At 45.1% G+C, this 22,342-nt stretch overlaps 1 protein-coding gene across 3 annotated transcripts in view; it reads left to right on the top strand.

Moving 5' to 3' along the window:
• The window catches only part of FGFR3 (fibroblast growth factor receptor 3), a 55,366-nt gene extending 34,289 nt beyond the window's left edge, over window positions 1-21,077 (top strand). Inside the window, exons 5-17 of one of the 3 annotated variants that reach the window (XM_050974260.1) lie at window positions 2,004-2,127; window positions 2,547-2,737; window positions 7,267-7,411; window positions 10,015-10,202; window positions 11,064-11,212; window positions 11,313-11,434; window positions 12,708-12,818; window positions 12,948-13,138; window positions 13,822-13,944; window positions 15,548-15,618; window positions 17,040-17,177; window positions 17,571-17,676; window positions 17,764-21,077. In XM_050974260.1, coding sequence (XP_050830217.1) covers window positions 2,004-2,127; window positions 2,547-2,737; window positions 7,267-7,411; window positions 10,015-10,202; window positions 11,064-11,212; window positions 11,313-11,434; window positions 12,708-12,818; window positions 12,948-13,138; window positions 13,822-13,944; window positions 15,548-15,618; window positions 17,040-17,177; window positions 17,571-17,676; window positions 17,764-17,928 — 1,824 coding nt within the window. In that variant the 3' untranslated portion in view covers window positions 17,929-21,077. Of the gene's footprint in view, window positions 1-2,003; window positions 2,128-2,546; window positions 2,738-6,004; window positions 6,156-7,266; window positions 7,412-10,014; window positions 10,203-11,063; window positions 11,213-11,312; window positions 11,435-12,707; window positions 12,819-12,947; window positions 13,139-13,821; window positions 13,945-15,547; window positions 15,619-17,039; window positions 17,178-17,570; window positions 17,677-17,763 lie in introns of all 3 variants that reach the window. The other 2 variants (XM_050974259.1, XM_050974258.1) reach the window with 2 other exon arrangements.
• Window positions 21,078-22,342: the final 1,265 nt, after the last annotated feature.

The raw sequence follows: 22,342 nt of genomic DNA, 5'->3' as shown, positions 1-22,342 counted from the left end.
AGTCTGTGCCCCGAGGTTCTTCTCTATTTAGAGTACAAAGTTCCCATCACAAAACTGAAGAAGAGAAGTTTTTGAAAGTGTCATAAAAGTGTCTTTGAAAGTGCATCCTTTGTAAAACAACCTAATTTGGATCTGGTTTTAGAATATAGGTCAGACTAGGGAGTCATCCATGTGTCTGGAGCCCATTTCCTTGGAGTAGCTCCTGGGGGTTCCAGATGCAAACATTTTGCAGTGCTGAAAAGTGGTTTTAAAGAAGCCTTTAGACACAACAATGAGACAAGCCAGTATGGAAATGAGCCACTGAGCAGCCACAAATTTGCATTGAAACTTCCCTGAAGGTCTGGTGTGTTCAGCTGTGGGCTCAGGGTCCAGGCTCTCTGCTCTCAGAGCTTTTCTTACTCTGTAATTGCCACACTGTTACAGAGATGCAGCAAGGGGGAAAAGGTGAGATGTTGGTTCAGCTCCTTCATTGAGCTTCTCCATTTGTGCCTTCCTGGTTGGGCAGAGGTGCAGTCAGAACTGACCAGACATCTGCCACAGCTGAGATGTCTGTACAAAATGTTTGGTCACAACCTCCTGTTACCCATACTCTAAAATGAAAAGCAATGACATATTCAGCGTTCTCTGAAAAATGGGGGGCTCTGCAGTGCTGTTTTCAGGGCTGTAGAGGTCTTCAAATTGTTAAAATGACATTTGCTTGCTTATCTTGCAACTAAGCTGTCTAGTCTCCTATGGTTTTAAACCTGCTCTTTGCAAAGTTCTGGCTTTGATTGCAGCTTGGCCCTCTTACAGAAAGCATGTGGATGCAATTTATGTGTAGCAAAAGAGGTTAAATGCCTTCATATTTGAGTTCACCTGCTGTAGCAAGAAATCTCCAGGAGCAATTATACCCTTGTTTTTTTCCATCAGCCCCTGACATTCTATAGTGCAGCATTATTGTAAATCTCCTATTTCAGTGTCCTTGGGGTCACCTTCAAAATGTTTAATAAAGTTAAATGTTCTGCTTTGGGCGGCAGAAGGCATCAAATTAATATCCAGAGATTTGGAGAGCTTTCATATGCTATGCACCCTGAACTCATCCTTGTTACTGTTGGTTGCTTTCAGTATTAATTCAAGATTTGCTTTCCATATCCATTATTTCCTTTAGAATCATTAGAAACAAACGTTCTAGGTGAGATCACAGGGCAGCAGGTCAGGCTGGAGGCAGGGGTTGTGCTTTCCCTTCTGCTACTGAACCACCATCAGCTCTGGACATGAGCCACATCCAGAAAACCAACTAGTATAAAACTTGGTGCCAGAACAGAAGGGCTGCCCAAGCATCCTCGGGACCAGATTTGAGGCTGAGCATGTTTGCTCCTGTTTTTTAGAGGGAATTTAGGGGACTAATTCAGGTGGAGAAACCTGTTTCTGTTCAGACAAATGCCATAACCTGTTGCCTCCATAGCCCACACATTAAAAAAATATAGATCAGAATATTAAAATATATAAAACACATAAAATAAAGATCCTATGTGATGCCTGCTGAAGTCATTATTCTAATGGGAGATGCCACATTTGGTTGTCAGCTAGCTTTGTTTGTGATTATTGTGGAAACATAGAAGTCCCCACTGAATCTCAATGTGTTACATTGTGTTGCATCACTTTTGCATTGGTCTTAATGCCTGTTCTCAGTAAGACTTTACAGAACTCACAGAATCACTAGATTGGAAGAAATCTTAAAGATCATCGAGTCCAATCCATGCCCTAACACCTCAACTAAGCAATGGCATCAAGTGCCATCCAGTCTTTTTTTTTAAACACATCCAGGGATGGTGACTCCACCACCTCCCCGGGCAGACCATTCCAGAACTTTATCACTCTGTGAAAAACTTTTTCCTTTTCCTTTAATTACCCTTGTAAACGGGTCCTTGTGATGTTCAGGCTTCCTCTGGGGTCCAGATGTGTGAAGCTCAGTGATGGTTTATTGGTTTGGAAAGTCTTAATGTTTGGATTTCTTCTCCTAGCTGCGACACCAGCAGTGGAGCCTGGTGATGGAGAGCGTTGTGCCGTCAGACCGAGGGAATTACACCTGCGTCGTGGAGAACAAATATGGCAACATTAGGCACACCTACCAGCTCGATGTGCTAGGTGAGATCCCACTGCTTTCCCTCAACTCCTGATCTGTGGCCATGTGGAACAGCTGCCTGATAGGATATGGGAAGCAGGAGCTTGGTTTCTTTCCCAACGTGTCTTCTAAAACCGACAACAAGCTTTGTTTTGGCCAACAATTTGGGCTCACGTCTGTGATCAGTAAATTACTTAGTGGGTCTGTAGAGGGAGAGAGAAGGAATGGCAGAGCTGAAATGCCCCCTCCCATCCCAGGTGCTTCTTCCCTGTCTGGCTTGAGAAGCCCTAGGTAGAGCAGTGATCAGGACACCTGTGGGGGACAAACCAAATTTTTACCCTTTCCCCTGAAAAGCCAGAAGATTAATGTTCCAGAGGAGAATACTTGCTGGGGGAAAAATAAGACAAGAAAATTAGGATTTCCCCTCTTTTCTGTTTTTCAGAAAGGTCACCCCACCGACCAATCCTGCAAGCAGGGCTCCCTGCCAACCAGACTGTGGTGGTGGGGAGCAATGTGGAATTTCACTGCAAGGTCTACAGCGATGCCCAGCCTCACATCCAGTGGCTGAAACACGTGGAAGTCAATGGCAGCAAATATGGCCCCGATGGAACCCCGTATGTCACAGTGCTGAAGGTTGGTACATGCTCCTCCTTCTCACCCTCAGGGAAGTTCTTTCTGTAAGCCTGCCCAGTGGATTACTCTTCTTTTTGGAGGGGATACAGCAAAAATGTCCTGAAATTGATATTCCAAACTCTTCTGTTTGCCAGAGATAACACTACTACTGTGGTGGCACAGATAAGTAAAGTTGTAAGAGCTGAGGCAATTGTGAGAAATGCAGCATAATGAAAGAGCTGTCAGATTGCATTTGACCTAAAATTGTAAAAATACCCTTTTTTTTTACAGCTTCAATGGAGGTATTTTCAGGGTTTATTAAAATAAAAGTCTCCCAACTAAAACACATTCTTCCAAGTAAGCACATTGCAGTGTGCACATACCAAATAATGCTGAACTACCAGCACCTGAGAGCCAACATAATCTTGTTCCAGCCAGTAATTTGTGAACATTACTGTTATCAATGCTCAGAAAAGCCTTTTTTTTTTAATTGAGCAAAAAGTACATGGTAAGGCCTTACTTTGCTAAAATACTTTCTTGAAAGGCAACTTTCAGATTACTGCCATAACAAAGCCAGGGGATTTGGTTCCCCTGAAGCAGTGAAAATATAAAAGCAGCTAATAGGGAGTGAGGAGCACATTGGACTTCTAAAATACTTTAAAAAAATTGTTAAAAGCATCATGTGGTGGTGTTTATTAAAATATACAGAGCCAAATGGAGTTTTTCTGGCTCTGCAGTTAGTGCTGAAAGCAGATTTTGTCTCTGCAGCTTCAAGCTGAGGCTGTCCTGTGTGTGGACATTCCCTGTGCACATCCTGCTGCACACACCCTTCTTCTCTTTGTATGAACTTTAAAAAAACCCAACCACCACTTATCAGACAGTATCTACAAAACTGTAACGCAGCCAGATCCATTATAATAACAGCCAGGGACCCTGGAAATAATTACACAGATTGAAATAACAGATTGGTTGGAAGAAATGGTTGGAGACAGTTCTTCAGGACTGGCAACATGTGCTTTTCTGGAGTTTAGAAAACTTTTTTTTATTCCTCGCCACCTTTCCAAATGTCTTTGAATTATGCATATTTGAATTTCCCCCTGGTTTCACAGCCCAGCACCAAGCTCTGAATAGCTGGTTGTGTCACATGCCATCTCATATAGTCTCCGAGCTCCGTGTGTGGTCCCCGTGGGATAAAGTGCTACCTTTTGGAAGTTTGCAAAGCGGCTGTGAACAGTGCCTTGTGTCACAAGCACAAGCCCCCATTTTGCCGTGGCAAGGAACATATAAATAGTCCTTATAAATAGTGTTTTAAAATTAAGTTGGAGCGGCACCGGGGTGGGTAGGTAATTAGAATTGCCAAACACCTTCTCTTCTGTGGACGGCAAAGGCTCCGCATTCCTCGAAGGGGAGCACAGGCAGGCGTTTGAAAGCACAAGTTTTGTTTGGTTTTATGTTTTTTTGCTGAATAGCACCAGCACACGTCTATTTACTACTTCTGGTTAATCAGGAATGCTTTGAATTGTGTTAATGCCGGCATCAGCGCTGGGGCACGGAGCATTTCCATTTTGGGATGCATCTTTTGTGCGCCAGTGCTGGGCCTCCACAGAGCTGTGTCAGGCTCAGCTTTGCAGGGATTTTTTTTTTCCCTTTTTAAATGTGGTGTGCTTGTTTTTTATATGTAAAGATCTGATAAAATGATCTTGCTGTGGTCTCAGGGCTGGTCCATTGGCGTTATGGAGTTGTTTCCCTCGTGCCGTGCAGTGCTGCTGCCTTGCCCCAGCATCCTGGCAGGAGCAGGGTGCTGTTAACAGCCCCCCTGCCCACAGAACTGCTCTCTCCTGCCCCATGCTCTGCTGCCTGCAGGGAGATAAGGCTTTTTTATCAGCCTGCCCTTCCCTCCTGCTTTCAGGAGATTTTGTGGAGCGTGGGAACTGCTATGGGGCAGTTAAAGTGTGAGGAATACCCCAGTCTCCATTGCAGCAAGGGAGACAGAGAGGTCCCCAGCATGTGAAATTACCCCCCTACATCTAAAGGGAAGGGTGAGGGGGTGTCAAACCCCACCCAAGTCCAGATGGATAAGTTGAATGCTGTACTTTGAAACCATTTTTTAAACAGCCTGACAAAACCAAGCCATCACCTGCATCAGTTCCTGAAAGCCTGAGCTAATTTGTGATCAAAGAAAACCCCTTTTTCTTTGCAGAAGAGCACTAAATGCATTCCAGTTACAGAGGGGGGCTGGCAACACTGTGCCCAAGCTTTGTCAAAAGCTAAATAGTACATTCTGCATTGAAACATGCCTGGTTTAATTATAAACAAGGCAGCAACAGCAGGCAGGCACGTTTCCCCACTAGTCAGGGCAGACAGGCTTGCACATAAGCCTTGGAGATGAGCTCAGGTCAAAACTGGTGGTGTTTGTCATCAGACATGGACATTGGGGCTCCTCTCTGGTGCCTCCTCTGGGTTCAGTTCCTAATAACCTGTCAGAGCTGGCTGCCCCGATGATTTTAATGAGCTGCAAGTCATATTGGCAGGATCAGGCTTGGAAATGAAAGGCATCAAGTCTGGGCTGGAGAGTGTAAGACCAAAACAGAGAAGACATTTGCTTTATTTTCATTTCCAGAACTGAAGCTTCTTCTGAGGCCACTTAAAACAGTTATGCATTTTCAGCCAAAATAAAAACAACTGTTTAGTGTTTAGGGAAAAAGCTGGTTTGCTGTTGTGGCAGCATAGAAGAAGAGAAATAAACCCATTGCTTAAAAGTTTGAAGTTTGTTTGATTTATATACACCACTTTATTTAGTAAAGAAGAGGCTCCTATAAGCAGTGGAAAAAATTACAGCTAATTTCTGAAAGACAAAGTCAGCAGCGAGTTTCAGACCGCCACTGCTTATATTTTGTTTCCAAATTCTGTTTTGGAATCTGATAATTGAAACAGTATTTGCTGAGCCTGGTTGCAAACACAAATCTCTGCTTAAGCCCTTTCTCTGGTGCTCCTGTCTGCAGAGTTATTCAGAAACCATGGAGCCTTTGAGTGCTATCAGGTGGAGAAGGGGCAAACTGGTCTGTTTTAAAAAAGAAATCACATGTGTGAAGGGAAGGGAGCTCACCTGCACGTGGTTTGGGGGCCGAAGGCAGCTTCTTTTCACCACCCAGGTGCTGGGTGAGGTGTCTCAGGCCAGGGTGAGCCGGGGATGTCACCACAGCCGTGCACAGTCAATCCTAGCTGATGTAGGTGCCGTGGAGCTATTGTTTGGTTTACTGAAGTTCAGGTTTCTGTCTATTCCTGCAGTCTTGGATCAGTAAAAACGCTGAAGCCGATGCTAACCTAAATCTGTTCAATGTGACAGAACAAGATGAAGGAGAATATCTGTGTAGAGCCAACAATTTCGTAGGCATAGCCGAAAAGCCATTTTGGCTCCACATTCGCAAACCAAAACCAGGTAAACCACAGACTCTGTCCCAAGGCCCTGGCAACTGCAAGAATGAGCTATAACATTTTTAAGAATCTAGTGATTAAAATTACTATTCATTTTGTATTATACCCTGTCAACTGACGCTGAATGGCTTTATCTTATTTTCTTGCTAATTTTTTTTTTTTTACAAGACTGTAACGCCTATACAGCAATTGCCATGGAAAAATTCCCACAATAAAATGACTGTCAAATTTTCCTATCAACTTTTCATACTTTTATTCCTTTCCTTTCCTTTCTTTACAATTGAGTGCTGATAACAGAATTGCATGTTAATGACCTGTAACGTTCCAAGCTCTGGAAAACCAAACCGTTTTGAGTTTTTCACCTACAAAACTGAGTTAATCAGTTTTGTCCCTTGGAGAAGTAATGGAGAAATAAATATCAACATTGGCTCATGCAAGCAAACATGTTAAACAGAGAAAAGAACCAATCTCACGAGCTCTGGGGTTTGATTCCAGCCTAGAGGGTTTGACTGCTGTGTTATTCAGCACCACTGCAGGAAAGTTCCTTACAGGCACCCTCTGGTTATCAGCCTGCAGTGTTGAGGTCTGTGTAATCAATATATGGCTTTGAGATGCCCACTGAAGAAATTCTAAAAAATTCTAGAATTGTATATTTTCAATGAACTCATGAACCATAATGTTTGTATATTCCTCTGATCAGCACTTGAATCTTTCCCCACTACATCTCCCCTCCTTTCCCCTCTCTTTCTGTCTGTCCTCATTTCCCATCTCTCTTTCCCCACCCCTGTACTCACCTCACTAATCCAAAGTCAGTCATATTGTGGGGGCAATTTTTCATTTGGATGCTTTTGCTTGCATGCTTCTTTAGTGGGACAGAGTAAGAACCTGGTGAAGGGAACTTTTTTTTTTTTTTTTTTTTGCTTTTGACTACAGGTTGCAGAGGGGAATGAATAAATAAATGCGGAAGATGGGCCATTGGAAAATAATAAAAATTTAAAAAAGAACCACCTTAATCTGCTTTTGAAATTTGCCTGTGGTGTCCTCACACTTGCTGGGAATGTGGCTTATTCTCTGTTTTCCCTCTTTCTATATGTGTGTGTTTTTTTTCCCCGTAGACGGCAGGTGTTAACACAACGGATAAGGAGCTAGAGATTCTGTACTTGCGAAATGTTACTTTTGAGGATGCTGGGGAATATACTTGTCTCGCAGGGAATTCTATTGGGTTCTCACATCACTCTGCTTGGCTGACGGTGCTACCAGGTATTTCCTTCTGTGCTGGCCTCTCCTTCCCTCTCCAGGATGCCTTGATGTTTTGCTTTGGAAATGCCAAGTTCCCGGAGGCTGCCCCTTGCTTGGAGCAGGGGTGTTTTCCAGGGAGGTCTCTTCTCTGGGATTTGCTGCAGACTCCTGTTGCATACTTGCAGCTGACTCTTTTTGCATTGCATCTCAAAATTTAAATGATTGCAGTAATGATACAGTAAAATACACAGAATCTTTTTTTCTGTCTAATAACAGGGAGGTATTCACAGCCTCTTTGTTAAGGCTGCCAAGTGCCAAAATAAGGAGCTTTGTCTTCTTACACTGACAGTGGGAGAAGAAAACCTCCCCATCAGATGATCCAGGGCACCTAAATTGGACATGAACTGTGGATCATCTTATGAAGGATCCTTTCTCTCTGACCTCATATCTTAACCTAAAATTAGATGCATAAGTGTCTGGTGTGAGCACACCCTTCCCTGCCTGTGGCATTATTTCCACTTCACGGATGAGCAGGCCAAGATAGCGATCTCAAACAGAAGGTCAAGGAGAGTCATCTGTAGGCAGAGCACAGGAGTCCTGGCTCCCAGGGGCATTGCATGCTGCCTGCTCCAGCTGGGATCGATGAAAGCTGCAGTGGGCTTGAAACCCGAGGCCAGAGTGACCTCAATTTTGTGGTCCTTTCATGTGCAAAGCTCTTACTGACAATGAAGCCAGCACAGAATGTGCAACAGAGAGAGCTGTTCTGCACAAGGGGGAATGAGGCTGTGCTGCCCCTTCACCTGCTGAGTCTGCCTCTGGCTGCAGGGCAGGCTTGAGCATGGTCCAGGGAAGTACCAGCAATATTCATATTGACTCTCATATGTCCTGTGCCTTGCAGGCAGTGCAGAAGCAAACCTTGATTATGTTCAATACCCCCCCTTCTGAAAAGGCACCCAAAATCCTAAAGAGCCCACTTTGATTCACCCAGTCATGGACCACATTTGGGTCCATCTCACTACACATCCATCTCAGGATGTGTTTAGGAACCGGAAACTTTGGCATTTCTAATCTTGACTTTATCTGTGTGGGTGATTTGGATGTAATCACTTTTACTGAGGCTTGAGAAGGTCTCCTCCATGCCCAACCCTGCCGCCAGTGGGATCTGCTGATCTTTCCTGTTCATTTGCCAGCTCTATAATAGCTGATCTGATCCTGTTTCTGTTTCTGACATCCACTGAATAAGAAAACATTTCCTTTGGTTAGAAGACTAATGTCTCTGTTGTTTTCAGATTATCATGATATTGTCTCATCCGACTCTCACTCTGCTTTTACAGTTTATGAATTCACACCTCTTATTTAAGCAAAAAATAAGCAGTAGAAAACTGACCAAAAATTAAAAAGCAGAACTTTATTTTGAAGTCAGATGCAGTGAAGGACACCTATCTGTGCAGCAGCAGGCCCCCACAGAGAGGGGTGCAGGATACAGCCCACCTGGGGAGCTTCAGCTTGCAATGCCCTGGAGGAGGGCATTGGAGGAGGGACAGGGAGCAGAGGGCAAGGCAGCTGCAGTACCAACCACAGTGCCTGATCCTAGGAGATGTGGTACTCCTGTCACGTGGGAGGAGATGGCCATTGGCAGGATCAGGCCCTTCACAGCTGGCACACAGGCTGGAGCAGCCCCCAGTGTCACCAACAGCCCTTTCTCCATGTCCTCCTGGGCTCTGCCACCAAACACTTGAAACAGAGCCTGCTGCTGCCAGGGAAAGGCTCCTGCTGCTTGCTGAAGGGACTGCTCAGCAATGGACATGACCCATTACTGAGCTAACCACACCAGCATGACTTCATCATAAAGCTTCCCACTGCTGACTGTCCCTCTGAGGCCAGCACACCTTTGGGGGACAGAAAATCAGTCCCACCATGGCTGCTTCCTCTGGTCAACATGCCTGTCCTGAAAGGAACAAGGGGGAAAACACAGCTGACCTTTGCTGGTCTCTAAGAAGTCTTTCAAGCAGGTAGCCACTGCTGATGGGCTCGTGCCATCACCCTCCTGGCTATCCCACCTCTCTGGGACAGACCTTCCAGCCTCTTCCCAGCAGAACTATGTTTTCATTAAATAATTAGCAGATTTTTCTCTTGAGACTTTTTCCCTGTGAGATGTTCATCCTCACTGCTGGGTGCTGTTCAAGCCCCTTGGTCCCTCAGGGCAGGCACTGGTCTGGTGGAAGTGTTTGCTGGAGAATCTGAATCAGGCAAGTGCAGCAAACCCCAGTCCTGCACATCCAAGGCATCCCAGCCACCTTGTGTGGATTTGTGGAGAGAGCAAGATCTTGGTCAGAGGGACAGCACAGATGTGTGAAGATGCCTTCAGCCTAGAGCAGTGGTTTTCAATCTGTGGGCTGGGGGCTCTTAAAAACACAGAGTAAAATTACCTCAAAAAGGGCAAACCAAACTAATGTTTTAGCTACAGCTGCAGGTGGAAAACCACTGGCCTGGGAGAGTCCCCTCACTGAAGTCACTGACATTGTAGCTGAACAAGTCCTGCCCAGATTCTCTGTGCTGTGTGTGTAGCTGTGTGTGGGCAGCTGCCCAGCCTGTCCTGACTGCCATCTCTTGTCACCCTGCAGCCGAGGAGCTCATGGAGATGGATGATTCGGGCTCAGTGTACACTGGCATTCTCAGTTATGGCACTGGCTTTTTCCTCCTTCTCCTGGTGCTGGTCTTGGTGATTGTCTGGAGGATGAAAATGCCAAACAAAAAAGCCATGAACACCCCCACTGTTCAGAAAGTCTCCAAATTCCCACTCAAGAGACAGGTAACAGAAAGTAGATACAAGATTCCTATTCCCCTCTATGATATCCCTCTTTTTTTTTTTTCCCTCCTCCATCTCTTTGAAATTCTCTCTCTAGGTGAGAAGCTCCACCAGAAAAACATTGTCCAAGAGGGACATAATTTGGCTGCAGCCTAGAAGTGTAAAATAAATAATATTTTATTTATTTCTATGCCCATGGAGCTTTGGCAGAGGTGGCAGCTGACTCTGGTTCATGAGCAGCCCCCACTGCTGTTGGCCTTGCCCAAGAGGTTTTGGCACTGCAGCTGCCACAGAAAGCACATCTGGCAGGGGAAGTCCAGTCCAGGCTCCCTGGAGGACTGGGGATTTGGGGAGAAACAGCACTGGTTGTGCTTTCACAGATGTCACTGGTTAGCCCAAAGCTGTTCCCGTGACGGTGGCAAAGGTCCTCTGTGAAGCTGGAGATGTTCTGCTGTATGAAATTGCAGAGGGGCAGGACCAAAAGGCACCATGTGAAACCCCACAGTGAGGGTACAGATTTCCAGCTTTGGCTGCAAGCTCACGGTGGGCATTGACAGTGCCAGGGTGGGAGAAGTCACTTCATAGCCGGTATGGGCTGTGGAGATGCAACAGAACAACTGGATGGATTATACCTCCTGATGCTGCAGGGCACTGGCTGACCTGTCCCTCCTTTCCATCTGCTAAACACTTGACCACAAGTGCCTAAACGAGTGGATTTCTGCAAGGATGGGGGCATTTCCCAGTTAGAAATTCCCAGAAATCTATCCATGGGCCCAGAGAGCTCAGACCTGCTCAGTGACCCCCTCAGCCACGGCCTGCCCTGGAGATACAGTTGGCAATAACACTTCATTTGCTCTACCCAAGCAGGTGTCGCTGGAGTCCAACTCTTCCATGAATTCCAACACGCCCCTGGTCCGGATCACACGCCTCTCCTCCAGCGATGGGCCCATGCTGGCCAACGTGTCCGAGCTGGAACTACCTCCAGATCCCAAGTGGGAATTGACACGGTCTCGGTCAGTCAGAGCCACGGGTTGGGATCTCTGTGCCTGCTGGGAGTGTCCCCACACCAGGACCCCCTAACATACCTGTCTGTCTGTCTGTTCCTCCCTCCAGCCTGACCTTGGGGAAGCCGCTTGGCGAGGGGTGTTTTGGCCAAGTGGTGATGGCAGAAGCCATTGGGATTGATAAGGACAAGCCAAACAAGGCCATCACTGTTGCTGTCAAGATGCTAAAAGGTATGGGGAGTCCACAGAGGACAGAACAGCACATGGTGCTGGGATTTCCTCTCTTTGCCCCTCTTTTAAGTCTTTTATACAAACTAGATACAACAAAGAAAGCAGGAGCAGCCTCTCCTCCCCTTTACCCACATAGCCTGGGGGTGAGGGCTGTCCCTGGAGAGCAGGCAAAAGTGCAAATCCCATCAGGAAGAGGGACTGGGAATTAGCCCAGTTCTCTGCCAAGGGGTAACAGCATCCCTGACAAGAAGGGGAATCCCCCTCACTTCTAGTCAGCTCCATGAATCAGCCCACTCCTTACTCCTCCCCTAACCAGCACTGCCTGCTCTACCAAAAGCTTGCAGCAACCTCAGATGGAGTTTGCGGAATTTCAGCTGTAAAACTCCTTCTTGAGGAACTTTTTTCATTGAAGAAACTTGGTCCCAGACACCTGAGAAGTTAAAGGGAGGCAGAAATGGGGGATTCAGTGGGTGCCTTTGGATAAGTCTCCATTTCCCATCCTGCCCTCAGACATAGTAACCTCAGACAGCTGAGGAGTTCACCTGGAGTAAGCAGGGCAGTGAGCAGCCTGGGCTTGTCTCTGGAGGGACACTGGGAAAAAACTTAATATTTCTTATCAGAAGTAGGTTTGGTTAATTTACATTTCCTTCGTTTCTTATCTGAAACAGGTTTGGTTAATTTACATTTCCTTCAGTCTTTTCTGAAGCTGGTTTTGGAAGTAGGGGCATTTCCATCTTTCCAAACCAAAACATTCCTTTGGGAAGTTTTTGCCATTTTTTCTACTTTTGTAGATAGGCTTTTCTATTTCTGTAAAGAAATTGTAACTTTTCATCCAAAAAATACAGTCCCTCCCAGCCCTGACCCTCCACCATCATTAACTGCTGTCCCCTAGAGATGAGAGACAGAAACTATCAGAAAAGTAGGTACCAACTACCAAAATGTGAATTTTTTTTTCTTTAATACTTGTGAGGATGAAACAGAAGACAAAAGTCATTATTGATTTCCATATGGACATTTACCTCCGCTTATTTTTCTTTTGGTTTTTTTTTTTTTTTTTTTTTTTTTTTTTTTTTTTTTTTTTTTTTGTCATGGTAGTAGGTTTTGTTATTATTTTGATCCTTCTTCCTGAAGAAGAATAAAGCCAAATACTGCCTTATTCTGAGTAGTGTTTCCCCATCAAAGCCCCACATGGCTGCACAGCAGTTGTAACTATACCCCTAAACACTTACTTTCTTCCTGACATTTTTTTGCATTCCTCCTCTACTTTCTCCAGATGATGCCACAGACAAAGACCTTTCTGACCTGGTCTCTGAGATGGAAATGATGAAAATGATCGGGAAGCACAAAAACATTATTAACCTCCTCGGTGCCTGCACGCAGGATGGTACGTAGCAGAGCAGCCCAGGACTAACAGGGAGGAGGCTCAGATTTGGCCATCCCTTCTTTGCTGCCCAAAATGGCCCAGATGAGATTTGGGTGGTCACCTTGGATGCTGATGTGCTGTTCCTTGCAGGACCACTCTACGTGTTGGTGGAATACGCGTCAAAGGGGAACTTGCGGGAATACCTCAGGGCACGGCGCCCACCTGGCATGGACTATTCCTTTGACACCTGCAAGCTGCCCGAGGAGCAGCTGACCTTTAAGGACCTGGTTTCCTGTGCCTACCAGGTGGCACGGGGCATGGAGTACTTGGCATCTCAGAAAGTGAGTTGGGAAACCTCATTCGGTAGAAGCTTTGGTCAAAGCCACGTGTTCAAAGGCAGGGAATGCTCCGTGTGGGACAACTCCTGGCAAAACATTGCAGGCTTCTCCCTTTAGAGGCCAAATTTTGCTGGATGAAGTATTTTGGGGTTTTGAAGCTGGAGGCTTCATCCATATGCAAAGTCCCCATATGCAGGCTGCATTCCTGAGCCCTGCAGCTGTACAGCTCTCTCCTGCAGGACCATTAGCACCCACAAAATGCCTATAAAAGCACCAGTGACCCAGACTATTCTGTGAGTCTATGCATTCTGGATTTATTTGGGATACCTTAATTTGAAGATCCTTAAACATCATCCTGCACTCCCCTTCCTGGGGGAAGCAGCACAGAAAAGCAGCTGCATGTCCCAGGGGAGGGAAGTTGGCTCTCTCATCCCTACATCCCATCCGGAGAGGAAAGGCGCCTGCGTGGCTGTGCCGGCTCTGAGGTCACCAATTCAGTGTTGCTAAGAGGTGGTTCCCACTGAGCAGGCACGGTGGGGTGGTGACACACAGAGCCAGGAGCTGAGCAGTGCCCACAGCTTTATGAGCCTGGGAGTCAATGAAACAGCAGCTCAGCTCATAAACCACACGGTGCTGCTGGTTCCAGCTAACGAGCCCTTATTTATTGGCTTGCTCACCTTTCACAGTGCATTCATCGCGACTTGGCAGCCAGGAACGTGTTAGTCACTGAAGATAATGTGATGAAAATTGCTGATTTTGGCCTTGCTAGAGACGTTCACAACATTGACTATTACAAGAAAACCACCAATGTAAGTACAGAGCTGCCAAGCACACGCAGTTCTCCTTCTGGCAGGGGGCTCAGTCATCCCTGCAGCAAGAGGCCGTTGTCCCACATTTCCCTTTCTAGAGGGGCTTAGGAGGAAGAAATCTGACAGGGACTTCACCTGGTGAGGTACTGTAGATAGGCTGGTCCTAGGAGTCTATCCACCATCTGTTTTTTTCCTGACAGATCCTGGTCCTGTTAGCAGCTGGTTGTGAGGTCTCAGCTCTGGCCAGGATGCTTTAGACTAAGAGAAACTCAGGTTTCTCCCAAACAGGAATGGAGCCCTTTCCAGTCTGCTCCACTACTGTTCATAAAGGTCCCAAGGAGCGAACTTCTGTCTCACCAGAGCCCTTAACAGAGGAATGTCACTTCTTGTATACCTGGATCTACCTGTCTTTCATGTATTTCTCTCTTTTTTACATCTGAGCTTCTTGACTCCACTGCCAAGAGTGAGAAGATGGTCCCAGACAAGGGCTAAGGCCTGGAGCTTTATTTATATTTTCTGTAGAGATGAATTTACAAATGAAGGGCTGAGAGAAGAGCCCTGTGTCTTGGTTCAGAGCCTGCAGCAGATGTTGAGCCCTGAGAGAAAACTGTAACTAGGACAGAGTGAGGAGATGGCAGTGGAAGATTGAGGGCAGTGCAGAACCTGAGTCTTGGGATTGCAAGGGGTTTAAATGTCCAAGCAGTCCTTTGAAGTCCATCATGTCCATACTGATCCACTTCAATGGTATATCAAAAAATCTTCCTTAATTGCCAGGATTTCTTAATCATAAATTAATAACAATTCTTGTGAATTTTAATCACAGATCAGATGGATTTTTCCCTGTTTGAGCTGTGTGGGACAGCTGAGAGCATAATCTCATTTGTATATCCTGCCTGAGTCTCATCTCTTGTTGTCTCCCACAGTGAGACAGTGGGTGAGAAGAGGACAAAGTTTCCTCATATCCAAATCATGGTTCAAGCACAAAACAATACTTTCTGTCTCCCTCCAGGGACCAAACAAAAAGCCCCAGAGAATTATGATTAATCTAGCCTTTCTCATCTTGTATTTCTCACATGACAGTCTGTGTTTATGACCCTGATGTAGGATGGGATCAGACCTCCTCCTTTAGCCTCCAGCAGGATCAGGATTTGTTTCTTAGAGGACCTGGCCCTTGCCTTCACTCTTTGGAAGTTTCCCTTCAAGTTGAGCCTAAACTGGGTTTGGACTTGGGGTCAACTGTACTTTCCAGACAAAGAGATGGAAAGTGTTGTCCCATGCTCTGCCACAGAGTTCACTGCATCTATGAGCCTCGGATGCTGTTCCCATGCAAAGATTTAGATGCACTGATATGTTAAACCTGGCTTGGCAGTGAAATACAGTCCTCTACAGGGAGCATTTACTGCAGAGATTGTCAGTGAAGATCCAGGGATCAAATGCTCTAATCTGTTTATATGGCCACTGCTGCTTTGCCCAGTGACCGGGAAGGCAGATGTGGTTGTTAATGAAAATGTTTCAAACTGGATTAGAAAAGAAGATTCAGATGGTGCCGTTGTGGCTGGGGGAATATGCTGATGGGATGTTCCCATTGTCTTCCTAATTACAGGGTCGGCTGCCTGTGAAATGGATGGCTCCAGAAGCCTTGTTTGACCGGGTCTACACTCACCAGAGCGATGTGTAAGCAAACCCACACTTAAAAAAAAAAAATAATACAACAGGGAAATCGATACCTATAGTATCTTACAGACAAAAGTACTGCTAAGCATGACCAGGGCTTGTTCCCTGCTGGAGTGCCTGGGGATGCAAAAGTACAGGAATTGATTCCAAGCTGCATCTTCACACACGTGGTTTTATTTTGCTGTTATCTGGTTGCTTTCATCTGAGGGTCTCTAGGGAGCTGCTGAAAAATTACTGGAAGGCAGGCAGGTATTTCATCCACTTTATAGATGAGGTGATTCATCCAGCAGTTGAAAAATACTGTGCCAAAAAATCCTCATGAGAAAAAAAATTACCCTCAGCGTCCTCCACACTTTGTCCCAGACTGTTACACTTCAGTCAAGGAAGTGGAATGAGCTTGAAATATTCTGCCTCTTGTTAGAATTGATCAAAGAACATTCAACAAATATAGTCTCAGATTAATTTTGCCATTTCATTTATTTTCTTTATTTTTTCTAATCCTGTCTCATCTGTTTTAATGCCTCTGCACAGTAACCAAACAGCAGAGCACTCCTTTCATGTAAATCAGTAACACATCTGAATTTTGCAAGGGCTGAAGCAGCTCCACATATACACTAGTTTTTTATTGTAATATTTGATCAATAATGGCATTTTTGTAGCTAGCATGCCCTCTCCCCAGAGCTCACTGCTCACAATTGGACAAGCAAATACTTTCTATTTCTGTATTTTTCAGATATTTTGGCTTTTATTAATCTTAAATCATGCTTTCCTTGCTTAGGTAATGCTGCAGAGGGCATGACAGATAAATCAAAGCTAGAGAATGGGAGAGTGAGTGTGCGTGAAAACAAAACAGAGACAGATAATCCCTGTTTTTAGAAAGAAAATGAAGAAGGCAAAAGATATTTTTGAAGAAAGGACTTTTAACCAGAGCACAGCTGCAGGACTGAAGTGTGTAACGTTAGTGCTCTGCTGATTTTTGTTGGGGTATTTTTCCCCCAGCTTGGCCAGTGAAATGGGTGTTGTAACAAGCAAGTTTTGGTATCAGCTTGCACAATTAGTGGCCTGCGGTTCCAAGCCTGCAATTCAGTGAAGCCGTGCATGAATAATTTGATTTGTTCCATTCAGTGGAGCTGGTGGAAGACCTAACAAAGAGCTGGCGGTGATAGATGGGCTGTCACCTATCTGATTAAATGCTCATTTCAATTTCAGACTTGGTGCCTGGGATTTCTTTGCTATTGAGTTGGATCAGCAGAGATCTCCAAGTAACTAGTAAAAATGGCCTAGGCAATTAGTCATGCTATTGATGACTTTGTTAGCTATGCATGGCTGCACAGAAATAAAGCCAAGCAAGGGGGATGGGACATGGGGGGGCTTGAAAAAAAAACCTCATTGAATTTTAAAGATCTTTCTTTGGTTTCCAGCTGGTCTTTTGGAGTGCTACTATGGGAGATCTTCACTTTGGGAGGGTCTCCATACCCAGGAATTCCCGTTGAGGAACTCTTCAAGCTCTTGAAGGAAGGCCATAGGATGGACAAACCTGCAAACTGCACCCATGATTTGTGAGTGTGTGCTGGGTGCTGACCTTGCTGCACTCCCCCTTCCCTCTGAGGCCAAATACACCCCACTGGGCTCTGGGCTGTTGGGACATCCCCACTGGGAAATGGTGTGACCATCTCCAGGTAGACTTTCCTCAGCCCAAGGCTGCTGAGTGACACGCAGCACTTCCCCTCGCTGGGCAGGTGGCACCTGGGGGTGTAGCTCTGGTGTGTCACAGTCATGTGTCAGATGATCAGTGATGAGGACCACGGCTCCACAAAACCCTCCTCTTCCCCCCAGCTGGCCATGGCTGAAGCTGCATGGGCCACAGCTGTTCCTTCAGCGATTAGGAGATGGGTAGGCAGGTGGGTGGGTGTCACTTGGCCACATGTGATGTGCCATGTCCCCATGTGCAGGTACATGATCATGCGGGAGTGCTGGCACGCCGTCCCCTCGCAGCGACCCACCTTCAAGCAGCTGGTGGAAGACCTGGACAGGGTCCTCACTGTGACATCCACCGATGTGAGTGTGGCAGGATGGGCTGGGAGGGGGTCACTTGGTCCCTGGCATGGGGGAGCCCCAGCACTGATGTCTCTGTCACCCTGGCAGGAGTACCTGGACCTCTCGGTGCCCTTCGAGCAGTACTCGCCGGCCGGGCAGGACACCCACAGCACCTGCTCCTCAGGGGATGACTCGGTCTTTGCACATGACCTGCTGCCTGATGAGCCCTGCCTGCCCAAGCACCCGCCCTGCAACGGCGTCATCCGGACGTGAGCGCCGCCGGGCACACGGACAGACAGACGGGCAGGTGGGCGGTGTGCCCGTGGAGGCACAAGTGCGGGGCGCCGAGCGTGACACCGTACTGAAGGATCTTCCAGTGGAACTGTGTGATGGTGCCTGGAGATTTGTGTTGTTGACAAGCTGTTCAGGGCTAAAAAAAGAAAAAAAAAAAAAAAGTTACTTTTTTTTTTGTATTTTTTTTTTTAATTTTTTTTTTTCCCTATTGCTGTATGAAAAGTCAAGAAGCACTGTTTGGCCTGAAGGAACAAATCTCTTGCCAAGATGATCTATCTAGATGATTTTTTTTTTTTTTTTCCCCTTTCCATTTTGTTAGGGATTTTTTCTTTACTACGCAGAATGTTGAACCTGGGGGGTGCTGACCTCCCTGACCTCCCAGCCTCCGCGCTTGTGTTCCGAGTGCCACAGTAACCGTTCTGTGCCTGCAATACGAAGAAAAGAGAAAAAGAAATCTTCCTTTTTTTTTAAAAAAAAAAAAAAAATGTCAAGAATGTGGAAATTCTTCGCTTATGCAATCTGTACATGAACCTTTTTGGTGGAGCTGAAAAGCCACGTTGCCTGCAGGGATTCATATATTTATAAAAATATCTATATTTTTGTTGTCGTCGTTTTTATAGCTTCGTGATCGTACTACCCAGCTACATAGAAGGAATCCTTTCTGGAAGAAGAGAAAACAAAGCTAAGTAAAATGCAAATTGTCATGGAGAAATGAAAGTAAAAATGGTAAAAAGAGATGGTCAAGTCATCTGAAGAGTCAGAGCCTTGGCCCTTGCACGGGGCTGGGAGCGACGGGTCGGTGCCAAGGCAGGAGCAGAGCCCAGGGATGGCAGAGACCCCGTGGGGTCCCTGGGGAGCTGAGCCTCACCCACCTGAGAGCAGAGGGTGCCCTGACACCTGGCTCCTGGAGCCCACACGGCATCTCAAGTCACACCCTGACCTTTGAGAGCAGCCAGGTGGGGGGGAGGGAAAGGAATAAATCTCATTTTTGGGGTTTGCCTGTTCTTGCTTGCCAAGGGTGAGTGGGGGGAGCAGCTCCTCCATGCACCCCTCGAGGCCAGAAGTTTGGCTCCATCTATGTGCAGTGACTTGGAGAAAGAAGTTACGGGTACCTGTAGGCAAGAGCCTTTAACTTATATCAAAAAGGTTTATTCCAGAGAATCTGTGTATATATCTATAAATATATCGTGTATATATATAAATAAATATATTAAAAGAAAAGAATGTATAATACTAATGCAACATAAAGCAGTACTGAGAGAGAGAGTCTCAAAATACGAGCATTGCAATCTAGGATATACTGATCTGGGCAAAAGAAAAGATGTTTTTGATTGTTTGTTTTGTATCTTCACAGTTTTGTTTTAAAAATTGTACCTTAACATGTATATTTGTAAAGTTATTTATAGACATTAACATATCTGTTCATTGGTTTAAATAGCATAGTGTTACTGTAAACTTTAAATTTCACCAAACTTAAGGGTGTTTTCTTTAACTTATTAAAAATGGAGAAAAAATATATTAATCAAGTTTTTCCTTTGTGTTTATGGGAAATATTGAAAGAATGTATAGATGTACAGTCCTTTAACAAATTACATTTAATGTTATAAATATATATATGTATTCATTAAAAAAATATTAGTTTATCCTGGATTGCAGTGAGCAAAGGTAAGTTTATTTTTCAATACATCACCAGTGGTTAAAACCAAACAAATAGCAGCAGAGAGATGATTTTTACATATTTCAGAAAAACAGGGCCAAGAATTCTTCCATCAGTTTAACCACTGTGCATTAAGGGGGTGTGGGTGTTTATTTTTCTATTTTCAAATGAAGGTATTCTTTGTGGTCGATTTAATAACAAGTATGCAGCAAAGTGAAATGTTGACTTTGGATGGTGCAGGGTAGGTTTTTTCTCTCCCTTTTGCCAGTACTGTTGTATTTTGGGCTTCAGAAATGCCATGTGAGCAAAATAGTGACACTGTTTGCAGGAGAGCTGCTACAGCTGCATATTTCTTTTGCATCTAACACATTGGAAAGTGCCAGTGATGCCTGATTTTTGGTGTTTAGAATGCTATGCTGTTCTGTTCCTCAACACCAGATAGCTGTGTAAAAGCACAGGAGTGACCTAAAGAATGTTAGCCTGGACCAAGCTGACAGTGGGGGATGTTTGGGCTGAGGATTTTTTGTGGGTGGGGTTTTTTTTTGTCCAGAAGACTTCTTTATGTACTACCAGAAGAGGCAAAGCAAATTGCATCCTGAATTCTTTCTTTTCATTTTTCTCTGGTGCATATTGCATATCAATGTTTCAGAATAACAGGATGACAGCATCTCATTTAAAGAATTTTTTTTTTCTTCTTAGAGCCACAGAATCCTTATCCTAAAATAAATAATTTATAGTTTGAGGTTACTTCAGTGGAAGTTTGAGAAGGTAGATTTCTATAGATTTTTGTTTTGTTGGAATAAAAAAAAAGAATTTTTTGGTATTTTCTTACAAATGTCTGCTAATTGTGTACATTCCAAGTACTCGAAGCAAGGAGTTTTCCTGTACTGAAAAAAGAAAATGTACAAAACTGTGCATGGTTTTAAATGTTACTAGATATTATAAATATATATATAATTTATTGAGTTTTTACAAGATGTATCTGTTGTAGACTTGTTGACTTTAACATTTCTTATTCAATGCTTATATAGTTTTATAGCCTGGACTATTATCTTTAAAAGCTTAAAAAAAATTAAAAGTTCCAATTTTGTTACATTTTATACTGTTGATGTTACAATCCACAGGTTTGCATAGTGTGATTTTTTGCAATGAGCAACTCTGTTCAGTTTATTTTAATACTGTACTTCTGTGCCTGACAGCTGCAGCTGTCGAAGGTGTGAGATGAACACTAAATAAAACTATTCTGCTTTTGTTAACATGGGAAACTTACTTCTACCAAAAAGAAAAAAATAAACAAGTTGATAAATTTTGGGGTTTGTTCCCAGTTGTGAGGGTCCTTTGCAAAACCAATTGTTTCAGGCACTGGGACTTGCAGTGCCAGGAAGGTTTAAATTTTTTATGGTGCTGCTTTGCGAGTCCTGGCCAGTTCAGGTTTTGTACTCATAATAAATTATAGCCATTTTTGGTTGAAGGGCAGTCTTCTGTATTTGTTAGTGGGTGTATTTATAGCCACACAAGCCATGGTGTGCACAGAGGTGTCAGCCCTGGCTTTGACTTGGGGGGCTAAGCAAGGGAACTCAATAAAAGCTGGTTTTGCTGGTAGCAGACAATGCAGGGGATGTTGCAGCTTGGGCCAATCCTACCAGCACTTTCATATAATACTGATTCCTCCAAGGGATCCTGTTAAAATGCATCCCAGGCACCTGGATCTGGGCATGCAAGTTTGCCTACCTGTACAGCCTGCCCACTATCACACCTTTGTGCTTTAAGCAGCTGGGCATGGAATGGCATGCAAGGAGGTTCTGTCTGTGGCACTGGGACTGGCACCAGCACTGGTCCATCCTAGATTAAAAAAATTAAAAATTACATGGGCTTCAGGTAATTTCCTTGCCATTGTAAGAAAAGACACTCTTCTTTTAGCACCATTGTGTCGTGAGAGGAGTCTTGCTGCCTGAAATGAGTTGCTTCCATGCTTTAAGGACACACTTTGGTGGCCAGCCCTGAACAGCATGGGCCAGAGGACCAGCCCTGCCCATCCAGGGCTGCAGACAGAGCGTGGCTAAATGTCCTTTTGCTGCCTCATGAGGCTAAATGGCCTCTTGCTTCATCAGGGCAAGGTGGTGAGGCTGTTGTGCTCCATTTGCCACCACCAGGACTGGAAAAGCAGAGAGGACCAGATCCTTCTGCAGTGAGCTGTGGTGTATAACACACCTGTGCTTGAAAGCTTTCCCAATAAAAGCCTGCTGGGCAAACAGAGAGCCCAGAAGTCAAAGTTACAAAGAGGAAAGTCTGTCCTGGTGCAGTGGCTGACCTGCACATGGGGCTGGCTTGGTGTTTGCTTTCCCTCTTGGGTTTCATGATGTCATTCTTCCTCTGCTGGCCTTCCCCCACAGCCGTGTTTGCTTGTGGCCCAGGGAGGAGAGGGAAATGTTTTACTTTAATTGCCCTACCCTGCATCCAGTTCTAAGGCCAGGATGAGCACTTGGCTGCAGCGTGTGATGTGCATTGAGCAACGCACAAAACAACCTCAAGGAAAATTTGCAAATTTACTTGGTTAGGCTGTGTGAGTGAACCTCCCACTGCAGCTCATCTCCCCTTCAGTGGCTGCAGCCTTCCACCCAAACCCAAAATGCCCTTTACACATGAAAGAGTTATTTTTCAAAGCAAAACTAACGTCTTCTTTCCTCTGTGGGTGACTGCACAAATAGAGGCTCTCACTGGCTGCCGTGACCTCTT

Source organism: Serinus canaria, chromosome 4, assembly GCF_022539315.1.
Source record: "Serinus canaria isolate serCan28SL12 chromosome 4, serCan2020, whole genome shotgun sequence".
Classification (NCBI taxonomy): domain Eukaryota; kingdom Metazoa; phylum Chordata; class Aves; order Passeriformes; family Fringillidae; genus Serinus; species Serinus canaria.
The sequence above is the reverse complement of the archived record's forward strand: the minus strand, read 5'-3'. Positions and strand labels throughout refer to the sequence as shown.